This window comes from Hypanus sabinus, chromosome 4 (genome assembly GCF_030144855.1).
Source record: "Hypanus sabinus isolate sHypSab1 chromosome 4, sHypSab1.hap1, whole genome shotgun sequence".
In the NCBI taxonomy this organism is placed as follows: Eukaryota; Metazoa; Chordata; class Chondrichthyes; order Myliobatiformes; family Dasyatidae; genus Hypanus; species Hypanus sabinus.
The window spans coordinates 92983631-93009593 of NC_082709.1; the positions used below are offsets into that span (position 1 = coordinate 92983631).

General features: G+C 42.1%; 1 protein-coding gene across 7 annotated transcripts in view; it reads right to left on the reverse strand.

Annotated features, from left to right (window-relative positions):
• Positions 1–718: 718 nt before the first annotated feature.
• The window catches only part of sec22a (SEC22 homolog A, vesicle trafficking protein), a 145132-nt gene continuing 119887 nt past the window's right edge, over positions 719–25963 (reverse strand). For 4 of the 7 annotated variants that reach the window (XM_059967671.1, XM_059967670.1, XM_059967668.1 and 1 more), the window contains one exon: positions 18469–22247. In XM_059967671.1, coding sequence (XP_059823654.1) covers positions 22047–22247 — 201 coding nt within the window. In that variant the 3' untranslated portion in view covers positions 18469–22046. Of the gene's footprint in view, positions 1551–18467; positions 22248–25963 lie in introns of those variants that run through there. The other 3 variants (XM_059967672.1, XM_059967673.1, XR_009511710.1) reach the window with 3 other exon arrangements.

A 25963-nucleotide genomic window follows, 5' to 3' on the forward strand; every position in this document is an offset into this window, starting at 1 on the left:
AATAAGAACTGAAAAGACATGTTTCAGAAAACACCTTGTACATTTGAACACATTTAGATTAACATTACCTAGGACAGGAGGAGGATGAGGACTTAAAAAATTTACACGACAGTCAGGTAGAACTTCTAAGGAAATACTTTCATCAATGAAAACAGGATTCAGCATTCCAGGTGAGCATATGCAATTCTGATAAGAAGTACATACCACTAAGCTTAAATGAAAACACAACCCAGAAAAATGAAGTAATTATCACTATATGTTATAATTATATCACTATATATTATTATAATTATCACTATAGGAGAAAAAATTAACCAATGGAAGAGCATAACCCTCCATGGAAGACATTCCATGATCTGAGCAGACCAGATGTCAACAAGGAAGTATTGAATGCCTGCCTCAGAGTTGGAGATATCTTCCCAGAAACAGAGGGGTTCCTGGCAGCAATACAGGATCAGATGGTTAACACAAAAAAACTATCAAAAATACATAATAAAAGACCAACAAATTCAAGACGATAAATGCAGAAAACGCCAAGAGAAACTAGAAACAATCCAACACACTACAGGATCCTGTAGCAGTTTAACTCAATCTGATTACCTACACGAGTGCAATCAAGTGGCAAACATTATTCACCAAAGTCATGTTTTAAAATACAAACTCATGAAAGACACCATACCTTACTATAAATACAAGCCCAATCCAGTTTTGATGTCAAAGTCCGACAAATTTTATTATGACCGATCCGTTATTACAGAAGACAATCCATAACCGTTCAAATATAATATTACAGGATAAACAAGCAAGAACAACTTACTTAATAGAAAAACCATTCCCAAAACACATAACATACAGAAATCAGTAAGAGGAAAACACCAGAAATATGTGAAGAGGAAATTGAACGACTATGGAACATGAACAGTGTATACATTGTCTCAATAGTATCACCCCATACTATTATCCGAATAGTATCACTGCATAATTGCATTAAACAATTAGGGCTATACACCAGTATTTATATAAATCTCCAGAAAATCGCAATACTAAACACCATCAGAATAGTCCAAAAATTCCTAGCAATTGAGAAATGAGAGTGCTTGGGAAATTGAGAATTGAGAAATTAGTGCCTGTACCTCAAGTTTTACCAGCTTGAGCTGAGAAAAAATAAAAACACAGCAATAATACAACAATAATAATCATAACTTTATTTATATAGCACCTTTCATACATTAATATGCAGGCTCAAAGGGCTTTACATCAATTGTAAAGATAAATCAATATAGTCATAAAAATTTGAGACAAAATTAAAAATCATAAGACAAATATTATGTAGAATAAAATGTAATTAAACATACCAAATTATATAAATGTAATCAATATCAACAGGCATTAAGTAATCGTATAAGTAGTCCAAATTAAAAAAGTAGGTTTTCAGAAGTATTTTGAAACATTCCACAGTACTAGCCTGATGTATTTCAGTTGGTAGAGTATTCCAGATTTTTGGTACGAAAGAGCAAAAGGCTGAATCTCCAGTTCTTATATGCTTGGCTCTGGAAACATAAAGCAAACCAGAATTCATGAATCTAAGATTATGATTAGGGATGTAAGGGGATAGACACTCCAAAATATACGGAGGAGCTGAGAAACGAAGTCATCTCTTTTCCCCTTATTAGTGAGAGAGAGAGAGAGCCTGTGGTATGTCAAATTATTGGGTGGTCTTTGGGATACTGTAAGCCTACGTCTTTATCGATGCTTTGCTGCACGCTTGTGTGCTTGGTGGGGAGTGCTGATGCTTAGTTTGTTGGCTGGGGAGGGGGGATCGTTGCTTACGCGTGAGGGGGGGAATTGGTGGTGGCTTTAGGGTTCTAACGTAATTGTCATTCATTCTTTGGTGCACTCCTCTGTTTTCGTGGATGGTTGCGAAGAAAAAGAATTTCAGGATGTATATTGTTTACATTTCTCTGACATTAAATGTACCTTTGAAACCTTTGAGGAGCTAGGTCATTCAGTGCCTTATACACAATTAACAGTATTTTTCAATTGATCTGAAAGGACACAGGCAGCCAGTGTGATGCCAAAAAACTGGTGAAATGTGCTCAGATTTTTCTTTTTTTTGTTAAAATTCTTGCTGTTGCATTTTGAACAAGCTGCAGCTGATTTATATCTTTCATAGGCTGTCCTGAAAAGTGCATTACAGTAGTCAGATTGGTTAAAAACAAAAGTGTGTATTGATTTTTCTGCATCTTGAGATGTTATAAGAAATTGAACTCTTGCAATGTTCCTTAAGTGAAAGAACAGTCTAGTAATATGGTTAATATGTGATTTGTAAGGCTAAAAGATCAAGTTTATTTTTAATATTCACACTTAATTATTATTACCAATGACCAGAATTTGTTCTTTCCTAAGTTAGTTGAAAGAAATTCAAAGTCATCCATTCTGCAATGCTAGTAACACACCAGACCAGAGGGTTTAGAGCCTCAGGGTCACCTGGCACAAGAGACAAATACAGTTTCAATTCAGTTCAGCTACACATTCAATCCTGTATTCAACACCTTTTTCAATTTTGCTCTCATATTACACTTCAACTCATCCCACTGATTGTCTTATCATCTGCCTGTCCTTCCTCACGGTCTCAATCCACACTGCACCCATGTGCTTGTGTGCAAGATGGCACACCAACAATGGGTGACAATTTCCAGAAGGTCAATTATTTCACTTTTTCTACATCTCATACTTATTCTTTTCATCTTAATTGTGTTTCAGAAACTGTTGGAGCCAGTGACTTTCAGTTTGGAGTTCAATTGAATGATCTAGTGGCTCTGCTGTCCCCAAGAAAATTCCCAGAGAGGACTGCAAACATGAGCTGCCTCAAAGAGAAGACCAAAGATGATCAACTCCATTATTCGTCAATCAAAGTGTCGAGGAAGATTGAAACATAGACAGGAATGCAGAGCAGGCTGTGGGACGGTGGTTGCTCTCCACGGAGGCTGTGAGTCAGCAGTCGGGAGGCTGTGGGTCAGCCATCTCTCTCCACGGAAGGACTGAGATCCAGTGATCACTCTCCTTGATGCTGAGGTGATTTCAAAACTCTGAGATTTACTTGATTTTTGGTGTGGACTGTAGTTTATATTGGACTTCTTCAGTCTTTTTTCTTGTTGCCATTTGGCGGGTTGGGGGTTTAATGTCCTTGTGGGCGATATGTTTTGTTTTTCTGTTAGGGATAGTTTGGAGATTTGGGCTCTGATGTTCTTGCTGTGTTTGGGGGATCTGTAAGTTATTTGTGTGTGAAAGGGTGGGGCACGGTGTTTGATGTTATTGTCATTGTTTTTTTCTTGTGGGTGATATATTACTTATTGCGAGGAAGGGGGTTGGGGGTTTGGGGCTTGATGTTCTAGCTGCCATTTTCTGGGTGGGCGATCTTAGTTTTGTGTAAGAGAGGGGCTGGAGATTTGGGTTCTGTGAATTTTTATTTTTTTCTTTTCCATGTTGGGGGGCTGTCTTTTTTTCCCCAAAGATTTCCATTGTTTTTCTGTATTTTATCTGGAGAAGACGAATCTCAAGAGTTGTATTCTGCATACATACTTTGATAATAAAATGAAACTTTGAACCTTTATACCAACTGCCCCATCTGTAAGTCTATCACTCCAGTTCCTATCACTCTGCCAAATTAGTTTAACCCCTCCCCATTAGCCCTCACAAACCTGCCCACAAGGATATTGGTCTCGCTCCTGTTCAGGTGTAACCCGTACTTTTTATGTAGACCCCGGTAAGCCTCAGGCTCACTCAGCTCGCTTCCGTCTAGGGGGAGCAGCCTTCGGCCCCACCAAACTGGGTAATCAGCTTGTGTAGATGCTGTGTGATGTCCCCACCTCGCCAAATAACAGGCAATAACACACCATATGCGATTAAATGATAACACTTTATAGATCTCACTGAAACTATGTACTTAATAGAGATACAACATAAAAGGAAAAGTAACAGGTGCCAAACATATCAAAGTTCAACCACTTCATGCACAACTGTTGGAGCTCAGTTAATGAAGTCTTCTTGCCACCATTCGATCCCTTCCAGCCTCCTTGACCTGCCACCTGAGACCAACCACGGTGGTCAACCAGAAGCTCCACACGAGTCTGTCCTTGTCTCCTCTCCTCACCAAAAACCCTGGGCCTTGGACTCCCGCTCGGGGTCCGTTCCATCGTCCAGCTTACAGCATCATGTCTCCTCTCTCTATCCCCATCGCATCGTCTCATCAAAGTCCGCAAAAACAATAGCTTACAGACACACAAGAAAGGATAACCTCTATCCCAATTGGTTAGCAAATAAATACAATTCTCGTTATCAGTAATTATAACCCAAACAAGCTATGAGAGAGAAGCACTTTCTCAACAGTTAATATAACAAAGAAGCCATTTTATTAGCCTTAGCAGTAACATAAAAGAAGAAACCCCTTACATTTATACAGGTGATACCTCCCACAGAAGAGATGCCAATGATCCAGACATCTGAAACCCTGCACTGTGCACCACTCCCTCAGCCACTCATTCATCTGTACTACTATCCTATCCCTGCTCTGCCTAGCATGTGGCACTGAGAGTAATTTGGAGATTACTGCCTTGGAGATCCTGCTCTGCAGCCTCTTCCCTAACTCCCCATTCTCACTGCACAGGACCTCTTCCCCCTCTATGTCATTGCTGTCAAAGTGCACCACGCCCTGTGGCTGCTCTCCCCCCTCTTCAGAATATTCTGGAACCATTCCAAGATATCCTTGACCCTAACACCTGGGAAGCAACACACATTTTTTGTCTTTCATGGTCACAGAATCTCTTGTCCATCCCCCTAACTATTGAGTCTCCTTTTGGTATTTGCAAAAGAAAAATACCATGAGGCCTCTATGGTTAAGAAAAACTAACATCTCATTCTTTGTGTTCCAAACACTGAACATAAAGAGCAGTAAAAGTACTCTATGTCATCACATCAGACCAGCCTCTTAAAGTGAACTCCAACCCAATATTGGTGGCTGTGAATTAAGCATGTTTCCACCAATTACGTTACCCTACACAGAACCCCCACCCCCAGAATTCACCACAACTGGCATTCTGAGCCTGTCTGGAGCTTGGGTGAGCTGCCTGACTCAGGTTCTATGTTCCATGTGTGGAATAACAGCAGTTGCCTCTGGCGTGGTCATGTCAGGTCATGATGCCAGGGACATGGTAGTGGAACCCTCCAAACCTTGGAGGGCTAGCTTAAGATGATCTACCCCTATTATCTATGATAAAAACCTTTTCTCCCCATTCCAAAACATAGAATGGGCTGTTGTAAGGGGGCCTAAGGGGATGTTGGCTTGCATCATAGCAGACAAAAATGAATGAGGCAGAATGTGGGTCAACAGGAACCCATGAGTGCTGTACGCCATGATGGGAGATAGGAATAGGTGCAAAGGAATTGAATTTACTGAGGGTGGAACACTGTTGAAAGGCCGATTAGGTGGTTGTGCTGTCAGGAATAAAATCATCTGACACTCATAATGGCTGTATACCAACTCAGCCACGGACAACTGCAGGTCCTCTTTTGGAGCGGCTCTGAGCAGGACCCATGGGAGACGATCATGCCAACGCTCATCGGTGAGGGAGTCCCTCAGAGCAGCCTTTAATGAGCAGTGAAACGGCTCGCATAGGCCATTGGACTGTGGGTGATATGCTGTGGTGTGATGTACCCTAACGCTGAGGTTCTGGGCCATTGGAGCCCAGAGGTCTGATATGAACGAGGGACTGCGGTCAAACTGAGCAACCCAGGTGCTGGTGAATGCCCGAGCCACATCTGTGGTCATCATCAATGCTAGAGGGACAACCTCTGGCCACCTGGTGGTCCAGTCCAGAGTCCATGAAACCTTGGGGAGGCGGGAAGAGGACCAACAAGGTCCACATTGACATGGTCAAACTCTCGCTCAGAGACATCAAAAGTGCCAGTGGTGCCTGAACATGACAGTTAATTTTTGCTCACTGGCACTCCACACAGGCTGCAGTCCAATCACGGATGTCCTTTCTAAAGCCATGCCACACAAACTTTAGTGCAACCATTTTCTGTGAGGCCTTCCAGCCCAGATGTATGGAGTCAAAAGCAGTCCATCACCAGTTTATGAGAACAACTGATTGAGGTTATCACACAGGAGAGAAACACCGCTTCCTCAAACTTAATGTCAGTCAACTGGAGGCCTGTGACTGCTGTTCGGTGAGCCTGGACCTCTGGGTCAGTAACTTGGTTGGCTGCCCTACCATCATAGTCAATCCCGATGTGTATGGCCTCAATGGCTGGCCGTAAGAGGCAATCAGTTAGGGCATTATTCTTCCCTTTGATATGGGTTGTGTCAGTTGTGAAATTTGATAAGTAGGTCAGGTGGCATTACTGCCATCCAGACCTGATATTTTGGACATTGTGTGCATGAGGGGTTTGTGGTTAATGAATGCTGTGAAATGTCAACCCTCTAGAAGACAATAGAAATGGCAGACAGCCAGACAAAGGCCAAGAAGCTCATGGTCAAACGTGCTGAATTTCCTTTTGGGGGACGGAGCACTGGCTGAAGACGGTGAGCGGCTGTCACACGCCTCTGTCCAACTGTTCGTGCACAGCACCCACAGCATAGTCTGAAGTGTCAGTAGTAACAGCTATAGGTGCACTGGGGAATGGGTGTGCCAGTAGGGTGGCATTGGAAAGAGTTTGCTTGGTGTCATCAAATGCCCTGGTCATGTCTGCTGACCAGTCAAGTACGTGATTAGGTTATTGCCTTTAAACACACTATACAGCACAAGTTCAGCAGCTTGCGGAATGAAGGGGTGATAGAAATTCACTATAACTAAAACCTTCTGTGTTTTTTTAGTAGAGTGGGGCAGTGGGAATTCATAATAGTGGCTACTTTTGATTGGAGAAGTTTCACTTCTCTGTGGAGATGCAATGCCACAAAGTCACGGTTGACAACACACAACAGCACTTAGCAGGGTTAATAATCAACCCATGTTGGCTTAAATGTTTGAAGTGTGTGTGGAGATGAGATACGTGTTCGTGTTTGGATGCACTGGTGACAAGTATGTCATCCAAGTAAAAAAAATGTTTTTTAATATGAAGCTTATCACCTGTCTGTGCTGCATTTTTCAGCCTGAATGACATGTGCAGAAACTCAAACAGGGTTATCACAGCTGTTTTGGGAATGTCCTCTGAGCATACTGGCACCTGATGGTAGCCCCAAACTAGATCAACTTTGGAAAAAATTAATTTTCCAGCTAAACGTGTCAAAAAGTCCTGGATATGTTGGATCAGATAACGGTGGTGGCCTTGTTAAGGCATCAGTAATCACCACATGAGTGGCAACCATCATTGAACTTAGGGACCATATGGAGGGCAAAGCCCAGGAATTATTCAACTGTTGTACAATACCAAGTCTTTCTATGTTGGCAAGCTCAGCCTTCATGGTTGCCAGCTTTTCTGGGCCCAGTCTACGCATGTGGGTGTGGACTGGCGGGCCAGTTGTGGAAATGTGGTGCTTGACTCCATGTTTTGTGACTGTAGTGGAGAATGTGGGCTTGAAGGGGTTTGGGAGTTTGCCCAGCAGTCGAGTAAACTCACATGAGGTGGTGCATGTGCTTGACAGAGTCGTTGTGGGGAACTTGCTGGGGAGCAGGGGGACCCACAAGCTGGCAGTTCTTAAGATTGACTAATAGTTCTTGGGCACACAGGAAATCTGAACTGAGCAGAGATCTAGCCACTTTAGCAAGGACAAGGTCCCATGTGCAAAAATAAAAGAAGGATGGTGATTTCCCAGGAGAAACAGCCTGTGGTCCATTAGCTCCGATGGCTTGGCATCGTGGAGAGCAACAGTTTGGCATGCTCAGACTCCGACAGACCAAACGTTTGTAAAAGGTGAGTTTGCAGTCATTGGTATTTATCATTTTCAGTTCTAGTAAACTCACCACTCTCACAGCCATAGAATTGCTGAGCGAAACTACCACAAAGCAGAATTTTGTGTAGTCTGCAGTGATCTTTTGCAATGCGAGTTGGGCCTCAGCTTGTACAAACCAAGCAGCCGCATTTTTCTCCCCAAACTCTGGCTGTTTCAAAGTGACTGTGTTGGCCAACATGTTCAATAATTCTGGAATCATCCTGGAGCATGGGGGCCACCAATGTGAAATTTTATATTTAAGAAAAATTGTAACAACTCATTTATTGTACTCCAAATACGTAATACAAATCGCAGTAAAACTATATTACATAATTTATCTACTACCAAAACAGGTCTACAGTGTTCATCATCGCACTGGCCCTCCACTGTGGAGCATCTGGACAACACACATACCAATGTTGAACTATTGTTTACTGACTACAGCACCACTCTCAATACTCTGATTCCAAGCAAATACATCTTTCAAACCCCTAGACTTGAGACTCAGCACCTCCCTTTGCAACTGGATTCTTGACTTTCTGACTGACAATAGGCAGGAAATATCTGCCAGGATTATTCTCAATACTGGAACCATAAAAGTCTGTGTCCTCATCCTCCTTCTCCCTGTGCACTCATGTTTGTGCGGCCGGACTCTGCTCTAACCATCTACAAATTTGCAGATGACACCACTGCCTTGGGCTAATTAAGTCATTGGTCAGACTGCACTTAGGAGTACTGTGAGCAATTTTGGGCCCCTTATCTAAGAAAGGATGTGCTAGCATTGGAGAGGGTCCAGAAGAGGTTCATAAGAACGATGCTGGGAAGAAAAGGTGGCGGGGGGATCTCATTGAAACCTATCAGATATTGAATAGCCTAGATCAGGGGTTTGTAACCTTTTAATGCCATGAACCAATACCATTAAGCAAGGAGTCCACTGACCCAGGTTAGGAACTCCAGGCCTAGATAGAGTGGATGAGGAGAGGATATTTCCTATAGGGGGAACGTCTAAGATCAGATGGCACAGCTTTGGAATACAAGAATGTCCCTTCAGCTCAGAGATGAGGAGGAATTTCTTTAGCCAGAGCTTTGTGAATCTGTGGAATTCATTGCCACAGGTGTCTGGAAGCCAAGTTACTGGGTATAGTTAAAGCAGAGGTTGACAAGTTCATCTTTGTATTCTGAGCCTGTGCTCTCTGGTCCCACACTCACCCCCTGTGTGAAACATCCTCTCCACGTCCCCTGTGCCTAGGCCTATCAATATTCGATAGGTTTCAGTGAGATCCACACCAGCCCCACCCTGCCACAAGGGCTTTGTGATTGTAAAGATCTGGTTATAAGTGTCTTTCCATTGAATATTAACGTGCAGGTGCAGCAAACAGTTTGGAAGACAAACAGCATGCAAGAGAGTTTGACTACAGAAGTAAAGAAGTCTTACTATAATTGCATTGCAGCCTGGTGAGACCCCAAATGGAATATCATGTCAGGGGTCCTATCAGGGTGTAGCCTCCATTGGTCGTGGTCGACTATGGGTATTGGGCCTCTGGTAGTCACTGGTTTGTCGAGCAGTATTGACTGTGGCTATTGAGGCCAATCCTGGAATGGCAGGCTCTGCCACAGTTGCTGCATGTGTAGGGTGTCGTGGAATTGTTGTCCGCTGTGGTCCTATCACAGCAAGGATATAGTGCGATAAAGAGCAACACATGCTCATCAGATTGATTCATAAGATGGAGGTTGGGCCTCAGGAAAAGATAAAGCAGACTAGACCTATGCTTTCAAGAACGTCACTGAACACACAAATCTTTTGTGTGACTTCATGTACGGGGATGAAGTTTCTCCTAGATGGAGCATCTGAAGCCAGGGTAACAATCTCAAAATAAAGGATTCAGGATAGAAATGAGATGAAATTCTTCACTCAGATGGTGGTGAATCCTTTGATCTCTCCAGTCAAGAGGGCTTTGTAGTCTCAGTTACAGAGTATTTTAAGACAAGGATTTTAAGAATATTGATAGAATTGATGCACCATCAATAACTCTCGGAGACATGAGGCGAGATATAGGCTTTTATTGGCTGGAAGAAAGAACAAGCAGCAAGTGACCACCACACAACATCCTGGAGACTGAGGCCAGGGCTGTGCCTCCAATGGCCTTTATATCGAGGTCCTTGGGAGGAGCCACAGGAGCAGTCAGTGGGGTGGGGGGAGGGTGTGTCTAGACAGGTATATGTAGTTCACCACAAGAATGAAGGGATATAGAATCAAAGTTACACAGAATAAAATCAAACCTTTCTCACTTGTCCATGTCAACTGAGGTACCTGCCTGAGCTAGTCCCATCTGTCTGTATTTAACGCATATCCTTCTAAACATTTTCTATTCATGTACCTGTGTAAATAGAATTTTAAAGTTGCTAATTTTTACAACTTCCTCTAGCAGCTTGTTCCATTTATCCATAAACTAATAAAGATTCCTCTAAGACCACTTTGAAATCTTTCCCCACTCACCTTAAATCTATGCCCCCAGATTTAGACTGCACTATACCAGTTCCTTATAGCCCTGATTGTATAAAGTCACCCTTCTGCACACCAGGTAAAAAAGTCCTGGCTTATTCAGCCTCAAGTCTTCCAGTCCTGGTAGAACCCTTAGGAACTTCTTCCAGCTTAATGACATCTTTCCTATGGTGGGATACCAGAAATGCACATAATCCTCCACTTGTGGTCTCACCACACTTTATCTGGCTTTGATAAAGAGGTCAACATTATCAAAGACCTCACCCTACCTTGACATTCGCTCTTTGCCCCTTCCTATTGGACAGGAGATACAAAAGGCTGAAAATACATACCACAGGCTCCCTGCACTGCACTTTTTCCCATAACTGTAACACTTCATTTTGCATTCTATTTTTATTTGACCTTGTAGAATCATGGAGTAGTAATACAGCAAGGAAACATGTCCTCAGCTGATTAGTTCATGCCAACCACAGCACCTCCCTGTTAGTTCCCAGTTGGATGCAGTCTGACCATAACTCTTAATGTACCTATACAAATGCTTCTTAAATGTTGCAGTTGTACCTGTCACAACCACTTCCTCTGGCAGCTCATTCCAGGTACTCAGTACTGTCCGTGCAAAGAAGTACCTCTCAGGTCTCTTTTAAACTGCTCCTTTCTCATTAATGCTCTCTATTTTTGGAATTCTCAACCCTGGGGAAAGACTATGATGGCCCATCTTACTTACATCCGCATTCCTAAACTTCTGAGGTTCTCCTGCACTCCAGGGAATAAAAATCTAGCATGACCTGCCTCTCCTCTAGTCCAGGTAGCATCCTCATAAATCTCTTGCGTAACATCTCCAGCTTGACAGTGTCTTTCCTTTAAACAGGGTGACGAAAACTGTACCCAATACTTGAAGTGTGGCTTCACCAATGACTTATGGGCCAAAGGGCCTGTATTATGCTGTAGGTTTTCTATGTTTCTATGTTTATATAACTGGAATGTAATGTCCCTACTCCTAAACTCAATGCCCCGACTTATGAAAGCCAGCATGCTAAACACCTTTTTATCACCTTAACTATTTGTGCAGCCACTTTAGGCACAAATATTCCCAGGTATCTCTGTTCCTCAACACTCATTAATGCCCAGTCATTGACTGTACAGGCTGGACTGTCGAAAAATGCATCACCTCACACTTACCTAAGTTGAAATCTAATGCTGCCCTTCCTCAGCCCATCTTCCTAACTGCTGAGGAACTCTTCATAACTTATTGTAACCTATTTCACTATCAACAGAACCCCCTCATTTAGTATCATTAGCAAACTTGCTAACCATGCCATGTACATTCATATCCAAATCATTTACATAAATAATAAATAACAGAGGTCCCAACATTACACTCATCGTAGACTGCCAATTGGAAAATTAACCTTCGGCCATCATTCTCTGCTTCCTAACATTGAGCCAGTTCTGAAACCCCCCCACTAGTTCCCCAAACCCCATACAACCTAACAATCTTGCCGAGAGGGGCCATTATCAAAGGTTTTACTAAAATCCATGTAGATAACATCTACCGCCCAAACTATGCATCCACGTTTTCATCCAGCTCATTTATGTATCAGAAACATTTGAAGTCCCAGGATGGATCCCTGTAGAACACCACCAGACACAGACATCCAGCCAGAAAAAGTCCTATTAAATCTTCTGTAGACAAACCATTTCTGAATCCAAATAGCTAAGTTACTGTGGGTCCCATGCACCTTAATCTTCTGGGTAAGACTTCAGATTATACTCAAAACCTTGACAACAAAAACAAGGATGCCAAATGTCTTCTTCGCCACCTTGTCTACTGGCGTCACCACTTTATGGGAACTATGTACTTATACCCATTTGTGGTGTACTATGTCTTCCTATTTGAAACACTCCCCAGGGACTTCCCATTTATAGATAAGGCTGAATTTATGGGTGAATTCCACAACTTCACATAATCAATATTTCAGCAGAATAGGTCAGTTCTGATGAAAGGTCATCAACCTACATTAACGTTGTCCATTTCCTTCGACAGATGCTGTCTGACCTGATTTTCTCTTGCAACATAGTCCTTTTATTTGCATTTAGCAAGTGCTTTGTAACTCATTGCTTTTCATTCTCTTTCCTCTGTGTTCGTCTCCTTTAGCCAGATCATTTGCAATGAATTAGTTTCAGCTCTCTTCACAAGTGTATAAGGTATTGGAGAGACCACACTGCACTGTTCTGGTTTCCTGGGTATAAGAAGGATGTCATTAAGTTGGAAAGAGTTCAGAAAAGATTCATGAGGATAAACATATATTTGGAATGGAGGGCCTGGGCTGGACAATTAGGTGTGTGGAGACTGAGGGATAAACTTACCGAGGTTTATAAAATCATGGGAGGAACAGATAAGATGGATGGTCAGTCTTCCTCTCCCTGCCAGAGTGAAGGAGTTTAAAACTGGAGGATATAGATTCAAGGTGAAAGAAGACAAAGGAGAAAAATTAAAAGGGGACCTGAGATGCAGTTTTTGTCCTTACAGAGGGTGGTAGGTAAATGGACCAAGCTACCAGAAGAAGTGGTAGAGACAGGTACAATTACAATGTTTAAGAGACATTTAGACAAGTAAGTAGATAGGAAAGACTTAGCAGGATATGGGCCAAACCTGGGACAATTGGACGTGCATGGATGAGTTGGGCCAAAGGACCTTTCTCTGTGCAGTATGATTAACTATGACTCCCTCTCTCTCAGTCCCTTGCCGCTCTTTGTTCTCTGCAGTTTCTCCCCCCCCCCCACCTTTGCAACTTAAACCATGCCTGTTTTTTAATTTTGCTTAGTTCTGTCAATAGGACAACAGCCTGAAATACTATGTTTGTTTCTTTCTGCAAAGACACTGCTCAACCTGCTGAATATTTCTAACATTTTCTGTCTAGGAATGTTATGCTAGCGCAAGTAGAAGATCAATTGAGATATAATAGGGACAATAGATCAAATGGCTTAACTGCTGCTTTTACTTACTTTCTTAGAGTTAAAATGCTTTGCCTACATTACTGATTTAATCTTCATCAGTCATGTGTTAAGTTTGCAAGCCATTGATTCTGGTCCATTGAACAGATCAATAGTTTATTCTACATCGGCTGGTCCAGAGTTGCTTCTGTCAGCATTTGTCATGTTTCAGATGCACTTCAAAACGGGCAGAAATTAATATTGTCAGCGAATATACAAAAAACTAATTTAGAAACAGACTGGGAATTTTGCATCAGGGCAAGGGCTTTCCGTCCATCAAGACAAAGGTCAGGCTCAACCAACTTATAGAACATAATGATAGAAATCTGTATATTACTTTGTACGCAAATATCAGTGATTACCCACTACCACTGAACTGGCCATGTTGAGTCCATTGAATGAGATGGCAAAGTTTCTCTGGAATAGAATCAAGAGTAACAGCTCCGTCTGCCTCTCTCAATGCCCTACTCGAGTCATGGAGCATTTAATCCATGTCTAACTGTAATACATAAAACTGGGCACCAGGGGGCACCACAGTAGCAGAGTGGTCAGCACAAGGCTTGACAGTGCTGGCTGTAAGATTGAGCTTCAATTCCCGTTGCTGTCTGTAAGCAGTTGGTGCATTCTCCTTTCCTCCCACATTCCAAAGATGTACACTTTAGGATTAGTGAGTCTGTGGGTGTGCTGTGTTAGCAATGGAAATATGACAACAATTGTGGGCTGCCCAGCACAATCCTTGCTGATTTTATTTGATGCAAATGACATATTTCTTTATGACTTTATGTTGTGATATACTTGTAACAAAGCTATTCTTTAATCTTTATCTTAATTTGGTGCTAGTATACTTAACCTCCTATTGCAACATAATGTCCTTATCGACAAAAATATATTGTTATCTGCTTGATCCATTCTATTTACGAGTTACCTTCTACTACCACCAAACCTTAGCTCACTGCTTTCTTCAATCATCATCCCTGTGCGGAAGCAAGCTTACTGAACCGTGGAAATTAAGCTTATGTCCTCTATTTACTTCTGTCTCAGCTTTGGGAAATAGCAAAGCAGACTCAAAGGGTGAATGGTCTAACCGTGCTTCTATGTCTAAATAAATCCTCCACGTTTATCTTACCAGGGCTTCCCCATAGCGTTTATATGCAATTAAATCTCCTCTCAAGTTTCATGGATGCTCTATGGAGAGCCATCACGAGAGTGAAAAAGCAATTCTGTGTGAAGTTAGAGACACAACTGGATGCAGGACAGCTGTTTGCATGCTATTACTTCCTATATGGTGAAACATAACAGTGTAGATAGCTGTGATGTTTCACTCCCCAGTGAGCTCAACACCTTTTACATATGCTTTGAAAAGGAGAATCTATGCAGCATCTGGTAATCCTGCGCTCTCTGTTTTAGAGGCTGACATTGGAACATCTTTCAAAAGGTGAACCTTCTCAAGGCATTAGGCCCCAGTGATGTACTCTAGCAGGGCACTGAAAACCTGAGCTGAGCAAATGGGCAGAGAGTTCATGGACATCTTTAACCTCTCACTGCCACAGTGCAAAGCTTCCATCTGCTTCAAAGGGACATCAATCAGCTTTGAGAGCAGGCGAAGATGCTTCAATTACTATAGCATGGTAGCACTCAAGTCTACTGTGATGAAACGGTTTGGGAGGTTGATTATGGCTAGAATTAACTCCTGCCTAAGCAAAGACCTGAACTTGCTGCAATTTGCCTACTACACTGTCTACAGCAGACACAATCTCATTGGATTTCCAATCAGCCTTGGAGCATGTAGACATTAGTAAAGTTGATTGAAGCTCAGTGTTCAATACCATCAATTCCCAAGTACCAATTAACAACATTCAAACATGGCCTCTGTAATTAGATCCTTGACCTCCTCATCAGGAGACCACAGTCAGTGTGGATTAGTAGTAGTATCTTATCCTTGCTGACAATCAACACAGGTGCTCCTCAGGGATACATACTGCAATACTCTCTCTGCACTCATGACTGTGTGGCTACTCACTGCTCAAACACCATTTATAAATTTGCCAATGACACCAGAATCTTAGATGGTGTTAAGGAAGCATGCAGGAGTGAGATAGATCAGCTGGTTGAGTGGTGTTGCAACAATGTCCTTGCACTCAACATCAGCAGGACCAAGGAATTGTGGACTTCAGGAAGGGGAGGTTGCACATTTCTACAAATATTCTCTGATTGTTTGCTTTACAGCTTAGTATGGAGGCTCCACTGCACAGAACACACAGCCTGTTCCATCACGGCACAACCCCTCCCCCCCACCATCATGTACATCTTCAAGAGGTGACATTTATCAGTAAAGACCATCACCATCTGAGATATGCCCTCTTCACATGACCATCATAGATGGAGATGATACAGGAGCCTGATGATCTGGACTCAATATTTAAGAACAATTTCTTCTCATCTACCATCAGATTTTTGAACAGTCCATGAGCCTAACTTGGACCATTTATTTATTTTTGTAACTAATAGCCATTTTAATGTCTTGCACTGTACTGCCTCCACAAAACCATAGAAATCAGTTATAGTAAACCTGATTCTGAACCTCATTACTACTGTTTTCCAATCCTATGAATCTCCTCTGTGTTCTGGCTTGGGCAATAACATACTAGTGACCAGACCAACAGAAGGTAAACAAACTGTGACTTTGCTGGTCGTAATACAGTACAATACTAACATAAGCTTTGGCCAGTAAATGAAATACTTTGTATGTCTTCTTAATAGCTTATCTAACTGCCCTGCTATCTTCAGCTACTGTCCATAAAGTCCAAAACCTTTGTTCATTGGAATCAGCTACATTACTCTTCATTGAATTTTTCTTTGGACTAAATGTACAATATTTGATCAATGGGCTCATTTCTCTGTACAAGTTTCTGACAGTCTACTTGCATAAAACAGTGAGCATGCCCAAATGCCTATCGAGGCAATAGATTCACTCAATGACTTTAGGTGCTTGCAACAGGTAGACCAGACTAATTACTATGATGGTGGGTCTGTTCTTTGAGGAAATATTAGAGTAGTTAAGCTCAGTTTAAAAGTATGGAGGGTGATCTTGCTGAAACCTACCAGTTTTCTTTCTGGGCTCTTGAGAGTAGATGCCAAATTGATGCCACCCAAGGCGCAATGGGGAGTGGATGGTGATGATCAAGAGCCAGGGGTTACAGTCTTAAAGTAAAGGGTCAACCATTCATGACACAGATGAGAAGAAATTACAGAATTTGATAAGGTGGTTAAGAAGGCATTATAGTGTGTTGGCCTTCATTAGTTGGGGATTGAGTTCAAGAGTTGTGATTTTAAAGTGATTGGAAGAAAGTACAGTAAAGTAGTTATCAAGAGTTTTTTTTGACACAGAGAGTGATGGGCGCATAGAATGCCCTGCCAGGGGTGGTGGCAAAGGCAGATATATTATGGGCTTTAAAGAAACTCTTAGATAGGCATCTGGGTGATAGAAAAGTGGAGGGTTATGAAGGAGTGAGGGTTGTTCATGGACATCCATAGTAAAAATAAGGTGAAGGGGGCCAGGGGGCCTGAAATCATTGAAAAGATCCAGAGTGTGTGAAGTGTCATGGATGTAGGTAGGAAGGGACTGAACTAGGGAGGATAAAGCAGCGTCAAGGTATGCTGATATGAGTTCAGTGGGGCAGGAACAAGCTGACACAGTGGGTCTACCTGGACAAGTGGGATCGTGGACCTTGGGTAGGAGGTTGAAACGAGAGGTGCAGGGTGAGGGAACTATCAGGTTGATGGCAATGGATGGGAGATCCCCAGAGTCAATAAGGTTGGTGATGGTTTGAGAGACAATGGCCTGGTGTTCCTTAGTAGGGTCCTGTTTGAGGAGTAAAGAGGTGTCTGAGAGTTGGCGCTGGGCCTTGGCAAGGTAGAGGTCAGTACACCACACTATTACAGCACCCCCCTTACCTGAGGGTTTGATGGTGAGGTTAGAATCAGTGCAGAGTGAAGAGCCGAGCATTCAGAAGGAGTGAGGTTGGAATAGGAGAGAGGGGTGTTAAAGTCTAGATGGTTAATGTCCCATCTGCAGTTGGCAAGGAAAAGGTCCAGAACGGGCAGAAGACCAGGGTAGGGTGTCCAGGAAGAGGAGGGTAGAAGACGGGAGAAGGGGTCATAGTTGCTGGGTGGGGAGTCCTTGCCAAAGAAATAGGCTCAGAGACGGAGGCGGCAGAAGAAGACTCACCGTCACTGTAGGTATGAAACTGAGGTGTGGACGCAGGGGGACAAAGATGAGGCCCTTACTGAGGACAGAATATTCTGCTTTGGAGAGGGTAAAGTCAGAGGGAATGGCTGATAAAAGTGAGGCCCTTACTGAGGACAGAATGTTCTACCTCGGAGAGGGGCAGGTCGGAGGGAATGGCTGGTAAAGGTGAGGCCCTTACTGAGGACAGAACATTCTGACTCGGAGAGGGGAAGGTTGACAAAGGTGAGGCCCTTACTGAGGACAGAATGTTCTACCTCGGAGAGGGGAAGGTCAGAGGGAATGGCTGATAAAGGTGAGGCCCTTACTGAGGACAGAACATTCTGCCTTGGAGAGAGGAAGGTCAGAGGATTGGGGTGTTCAGGGAAAAGAGGGGTGGGAAGAAGGTGGCGTCTCCGAGGACATGGGGGTTTCAGCAACAGTGCATGAAGATCCGGCCTGGAGGTCAAGGCTGGAGTCGGAGTTAGAGGTTGCACAGTTGGCACTTTGGAGATGTCGGAGGTCGTTGGAACCTGCATTGATGGCGAGGGACTCTAGGTTTTGAATTTGCTCTGGATTGTTAGCACCGTTGAGATCAACAGCAGAGATCACAGCCTGGAGACATCCAGGCCTACCGATGTTGGAGTTAGCAGGTTCTGTGGTCTGTAGACGGGTGATCTTTGCAGGACGTGAGAAAGTCAAAGAACCGGCGATTGAAAGCCTGGAGCCAGCGGAGGATAAAGTAGTGTACAGATCATCAGTGCCAGTTTAGAAGATAAATTATTCCCTCGACAAATGCAGTCTACACATCATATTTTGTATTGGTGGAAACCATGTGGGCTTGCTCAATTCTCTAAATATATGCATTACGTATTTTATTTCTTACCAATTTCCTACAAAATGTTGTAACACAGTCACATGAATGTATATAGATATTAGCATGTTACAATTCTCATAAAATAAATACTCAATTATGGAAACCTAAATAGGAAAACATTCAGATCCCAAAAGGCAGCAGTGTGACACTGAAGTATGGCCTGGAAGCAAGAAAATTCACTCTTGCATTCTCTCACAAATTGGAATTCCCAGGCACAGGCATAGTTACAAAACAACTAATCCCTACTGTGTCAGTTTTAAATATTATCGATGAGGCACAGTAAAGACTTGTATTCAGCTTCCTTTATAGTTAGTTAGTAAAGGCCCAAAACACTGCAAATGCTGGAAAATCTGAAATGAAGATTGATGCTAGAAATCTCACGCCAGGCAGCATCTATGGAAAAGAACCTGAACCTCAATTAAAATTAGCGTTTTGAACATTAATACAAATTTTCTCTCCATAGATACTGCATAATTGCTAAATATTTGCAGCTTTTCTGCATTTTTGTTGCAAAATGCAAAAGTGGCAACCGTTGAGATGCAAAGCATTAACCACCCCTCTGCTTCCATGGATGTTGTCTGACCTGCTAAGTTCTTCCCGTGATTTCTTTTATGGCTAGCAACAGTTCAATTTGGGATTTGGGAGAAAAGAGGAAGGGGAGAAAATTTTAAATGAGAAAGTAATATCTTAGGAAAATTTAAGAGATGAGGGGTGTAAATAGGGTAAATACAAGCAGGCTTTTCCCAATGAGATTGAGTGAGACTAGAACTAGAGGTCATGGGTTAAGGGTGAAATGTTTAAGGGGGAACATAAGGAGGAACATCTTCATTCAGAAGGTGGTGAAAGCATAGAACATGCTGCCAGCGCAAGAGGTGGATGTGGTTTTGATTTTGACATTTAAGAGAAGCTTGTTAAATGTTACATTTAAGAGAGTACTTGTATGGAAGGGGTATGAAGGGCCATTGTCTGGGTGCAGGTGGATGGAAATAGGCAGATTAAAATGAAAACTGTAAAAACTAAATGCAGGAAATCTGAAATAGAAGTAAAAATATACTGGAAACATTCAGCACAAAAGGCAGCATTGGTAGAAATAGTTAATGTTTCAGATCAAACTATAGCCCAGGTTATTGAAGGAGATACGCAAAGAGATTGCTGGGCCTTTCATCATTATCAGTATCCTCTCCAAGATTAATATGCATAGGGTCTCTGGTGACTTGGCTGTCAGAATCAGGTTTATTATCACCGGCACGTGACTTGTGCATGGAAGACAGAATAATGGTTGAAGGGATTTATTTGAGCTGGGGTCTGAAATTTGTGGAGTTCCAAAGGGGTCTGTGCTGGGACCTCTGCTGTTTGTGATGTATTTAAGTGAACTGGACGAAAATATAGATGGTGGGTTAGTAAATCTGGGGATGATACCAAGATTGGTGGAGTTGTGGATAGTGTAGAAGACTGGCAAATAATACAGCATGACACAGACCATTGCAGATACAGACTGAGAAATGGTAGATGGAATCCAAGACAGATAAGTGTGAGGTGTTGCACCTTGTTAGGGCAAATGCAAGGACACAGTTAAGGGCAAGATCTTTAATGATGTTGCTCAGCAGAGAAGATCTCGGGATCCAACTTCATAGCTCCTTGACTGTGGCTACACAGGTGGATAAGGTGGTTGAGAAAGCTTATGGAATGCTTGCTTTTATTAGTCAAGGCACTGAGTTCAAAAGTCAGGTGGTTATGTTGGAACTTTATAAAACTCTGGTGCGGCCACACATGATGGAGTATTGTGTACAGTTCTGATTGTCCCACTGTAGAAAGAATGTTGAGTCTTTGGAGAGGGTGCAGAGAGGTTTACCAGGATGTTGTCTGGTTTAGAGAGCATGTGCTATCATAAGAGGCTGGATAAACTTGGGTTGTTTTCTCTCAAGCACCAGAGACTGAAGGGAGATCTGATAGAGGTTTACAAGATTATGAGAGGCATAGATAGAGTGGACAGAGAGTATTTGTTTCCCAGGGTTGCATTGAAGGTGAGAGGGTGTAGGTTCAAGGGAGATGTGAGGGGCAAGTTTTTTTACTCAGAGTGATGGATGCCTGGAATGCACTGCCTGGTATGGTGGTAGAGGCAAATACATTAGAGGCTTTTAAGACACGTTTGGATAGGCACATGGATGTTTGGAAGATGGAGGGATATGGACATGATGTAGGTAGGAGGGATTAGTGTATCAGTGCTTCTGACTTGCTTTTTAGCTGGTTTGGCAGAACATTGTAGGCTGAATTTCCTGTTACTGTGCTGTATCGTTCTGTGTTCAAAGAACACAGAAGCAACTCTCCCCTTCTGCATCAAGTCCAGCACTTCTAGACTGGGTAACATTTTCTTCCCTCTGGTTGCAAGATTTATGAATACCCTGGCACCACCATGCTCTCTTCACTAGATCCGTTTTCTGCAACACACACAAAATGCTGGTGGAACGCAGCAGGCCAGGCAGCATCTATGGGGAGAAGCACTATCGACATTTCGGGCCGAGACCCTTCATCAGGACCACAGATTTCCTCGTGTTTGATCTGTTTTCTGTACTGTTTACCTGTGTTGCACTTCACTACATTCATTTTGAACTATATTTTATTAACTTATTTATGGTATAATATTTTGGTTTATGTGCTGTGTATGATTTATGTATTGTGGGTGTACTGTGGTCTAGAGGAACGTTGTTATGTATAGGCAGATGACAATAAATAAACTTGAACTTGAACCTGAATTACTGAACTGTCCAGCAGTTCCTGTTTTTATACTTTGTAATTGCAGGCTGCTTGAAAGTTTGAAAACCAATTAAATACTTTGGGGTAAAAAAATGCAGCTGCTATTGTAATGCAGGAAACAGAGCAAATTTCTGCATAATAAATGACCAAGTAAAGTATTTTATGGTTAAAAAGTACTTGATGAAATGTAAATACTAACGAGAAATAGGAGGAGAATTTCAATTTCCATCCAGATGGTGACATGAATCTCATGTGAACACTCAATTGAGCAGCGCATCTTAGGTAGTACAGTATCTCCTCAGTCCTGTATTGGGAGTGTCAATTCAAATTAAGTGGTCAAGTCTCTGAAGTTGAACATAAAAGCAGAGCCTTGTGATTTCACTGTATGTGATAGAAATAGTATGTGATACAAAATACAAATAGTTGCCTTTTGAACCAAAGAGAAATAAACTTTAAACAAAAATTTGACAAACAATCTCATATTAATTGAATCCAAATAGAACACTAACAAGGGATTTTCCAGCCTCATGTCTAGTGCCCAAATAAGTACCCCATACATTGCAGCAATAAGGACCTAACTGCAGGAATTCATCTTCACAACCTTGATTAGTAGCTTCGAGTGTCAGCATTGTGCCACAGTGTTTCCAAGGAAGTCAAATAAGTTTCATCATTTGGCCCATAATGGACATGAATCTTTCACTTCAGGCTCTATACCCCAGGTCATTCTGTGCTTTACACGGAACTATTCTCCGTACTCCGACACTCAGACATTGTAGTCGGGGGCCTTTCCTTGTGGTTGTCTCATCCATGTCTGCAGAGTTGAAAATGCAGCCACTGCCACATGAAACAGAATCTGCCAAATATTACGATGTTCATGCAGATAGAGGTTACAGAGACAAATGACGCCAAACATCAGGAATGATTTCAAATTCCTCTGTCCACTGTAGCATGCTAACAAGTAACACTGAAAGAAAACAAGAGTTAAAATACAGTTTAGAATTTCAGATAATGTAAGCAATGGGTAAAGCTCATCTCTACAGCCTTTCATTAGTAATAAACTGCGCTTCTTTACTTCAAGGGAAGAGGTGATCAGCCTAAAATCTAACTACTCTAAATGAGCTGAAGTGACAAAAACAAGTTACAAGGGGAGAAACAAGCCAGGAATGTTCATGCTGGGGAAAAAAGCTATCAGGCACCTTCCAATTTTTTCAAGATTCAAGTGTAATTGTACATTATTAAACTTATTGACATAACCACAAATTAACTAGTGGCAGTGATTGAGGCCAGAGGAAGGCAGATAATAGTATACACACTAGAGACATTATTAATAAAGAGTTTGTTTACAATTCAATGGGTGAGCTGCTTACAATGGCTTTTTAGGTGAGTTTTTCCATATGGTCCATGGCCACAATTTGTGTCCTTTAGAGTCTTAGAGTTATACAGCACAGAAATAGGCCTTTCAGCTCAAATCATCCATGCCAGCTAAGATGTCTATCAGAAATACAAGACCATTAGACATAGGAGCAGAATTAGGTCATTTAGCCCATTGATAGTGCTCCACCATTTGATCATTTGTGCGACAGCTTACTGGTAGTTCAGAAGTCAAGAAATACGACTAAAAACATCATTAATAACACTTTTTATGAGGTAAATCGTGGTAGACTATCACCACAAACAATGAAGAGGTGAGTGGAAGTGAAGCTGACTCGTGGGATGAGGAGTCCTGCTGGTGTATCGTAAAGTCAAGGCACAACATGTTTGAGGCAGTTTCGGAGACTGAAATGGATTTGGAACGATCTACTCGAAGAGGAGTCGAGATGGAGCAGTTTTGGTGCCCATCTACCTAAACCAGATGCGAGGTTGGATTACTCTAAGTGCTGAGCTGATTTGGAGAAATCAAGCACACAGCTTTGGACTTGGTGGTGAAGTCTAGGCACTGCATGTTTGTAGACAATTTATATACCAACCCAAATAGACTGGAAAGGAAGGGTGCTGGGACCAGAGGTGAGGGTTGGGCTGAGTTTGCTCGCTCTGCAATGATGTTCCCTCCTCTCCCCATGGTGCTGAGGCTCTGAGTCTGCTCCCACTGCTACACACTTCATGTCTGCGAGCTTCACAGCAGCTTACCCCATTATATGATGAACTTGAGACCAAGGCTTTGGGTCACTCCACCTGCTCCAGGAATTCCAGTCTATAGACTTGATTTTGTTTCAGAATGCTGTTGCTTGCTTCTATTGTTTGCATGATTTGTGTTTTTTTTCTTTTTCTTTGCACATAGGGTGTTAGTCTGTTTTTTAAATTGGGTTCTTTTGGATTTCTTACTTTGTGACTGCCCGTAGGCAGACAGATCTCAAAGTTATATAATTTATACATGTACTTTTAATCTTTGAATATACCCACCATTGTTTGCATGACAAAGTTTCCCCACAGGTCTTTTAAAATCTTTCTATATCACCTTAAGTTTAGGTCCTCTAGTTTTAAACTCCATCTATCTTAACTACACCTGTTTTGATTTAGAACCTTCCCTAAGGTTAGATCTCCACCTCCTATACTCCAAGAAAAGTCTCGGTCTATCTCATCTATTATTATAATGACCACACCACAAAACCTTCAACTACAGATTGTTGCACACCGCCACAAATCTCAGGCATTTCTGATGCAATCCGAGGGTAGCAAATATTTTTGTACAAGAGAGATGAATGCTCATGAACTTACAACATTAAAAACTGGGAGTGGCTGACACAGAGTTAATTGGGAACTTGGAGGTTGGCATTTGGCAGGAAGGTGAGTTTAAGAAAAGATTTTATTGACTGTGAAGCAGCCTCGAATGATCAAGTGACTTACCTCATCTATCAAATAAACCCTGTCTGTGCTAATCATGCTGACTAATCTAAAGTAATTCTATCTGCCTGCAGATGGTCTCTATCCCTCTATTCCTTGCCTGCTCATGTCTGTCAAAATGCCCTTTATATTGTTATCTTATCTACAAACCCCATTTCCAGAAAAGTTGGGTTATTTTCCAAAATGCAATAAAAACTAAAATCTGTGATATGTTAATTCACGTGAACCCTTATTTAACTGACAAAAGTACAAAGAAAAGATTTTCAATAGTTCTATTGATCAACTTAATTGTATTTTGTAAATATACACAAATTTAGAATTTGATGGTTGCAACACACTCAACAAAAGTTGGGACAGAGTTAAAATAAGATTGAAAAGTGCACAGAATATTCAAGTACACCGGTTTAGAAGACTCCACATTAAGCAGGCTAATTGGTAGCAGGTAAGGTATCATGACTGGGTATAAAAGTAGCATCCATCAAAGACAGTCTTTACAAGCAAGGATGGGTCGTGGCTCACCTCTTTGTGCCAAAATTCGTGAGAGAATTGTTAGTCAGTTCAAAAGGAACATCTCCCAACATAAGATTGCAGAGAATTTAGATCTTTCAACATCTACAGTACATAATATTGTGAAAAGATTCAGAGAATTCAGAGACATCTCAGTGCGTAAAGGGCAAGGTCGGAAACCACTGTTGAACGCGCGTGATCTTCAAGCCCTCAGGCGGCACTGCCTAAGAAACCGTCATGCTACTGTGACAATTATAGCCACCTGGGCTCGGGAGTACTTCAGAAACCATTGTCACTTAACACAGTCCGTTGCTGCATCCAGAAATGCAACTTGAAACTATTACGCAAGGAGGAAGCCATACATCAACTCTATGCAGAAACGCCGGCGATTTCTCTGGGCCCCAGCTCATCTCAGATGGACCGAAAGACTGTGGAACCGTGTGCTGTGGTCAGATGAGTCCACATGTCAGCTAGTTTTTGGAAAAAACGGGCGTAAAGTTCTCCATGCCAAAGATGAAAACGACCATCCTGATTGTTATCAGCAAAAGCCAGCATCTGTGATGGTATGGGGGTTCATGGTATAGGTGCCCATGGTATAGGTGAGTTGCATGTATGTGAAGGTACCATTGACTCTGAGGTGTATATTAAGATTTTAGAGAGACATATGTTGCCATCAAGGTGACGTCTCTTCCCGGAACGTCCATGCTTATTTCAGCAGGACAATGCCAGACCACATTCTGCACGGGCTACAACAGCGTGGCTTTGTAGACACAGAGTGCGTGTGCTTGACTGGCCTGCTGCCAGTCCAGATCTATCTCCTATTGAAAATGTATGGCGCATCATGAAGAGGAGAATCAGACAACGGAGATCACGTACTGTTGAGCAGCTGAAGTCTTATATCACGCAAGAACAGACAAAATTTTCAATTGTAAATCTAATACAATTAGTATCCTCAGTTCGATTAACGATTAAAAAGTGTTATTAAAAGGAAAGGTGATGTAACACAATGGTAAACATGCCTCTGTTTCAACTTCTGTTGAGTGTGTTGCAGCCATCAAATTCTAAATTTGTGTATATTTACAAAATACAATTAAGTTGGTCAGTAAACTATTGTAAATCTTTTCATTGTACTTTTGTCAGTTAAATAAAGGTTCACGTGAATTAACATATCACAGATTTTAGTTTTTATTGCATTTTGGAAAATATCCCAACTTTTCTGGAAATGGGGTTTGTAAGTCCACCACCTGCCCAAGCACCATGTTCCAGGTACCTACCAATCTCTCTATAAAAGAACTTGCCTCACAAATTCAGAGTCATAGAAAAGAACAGTGC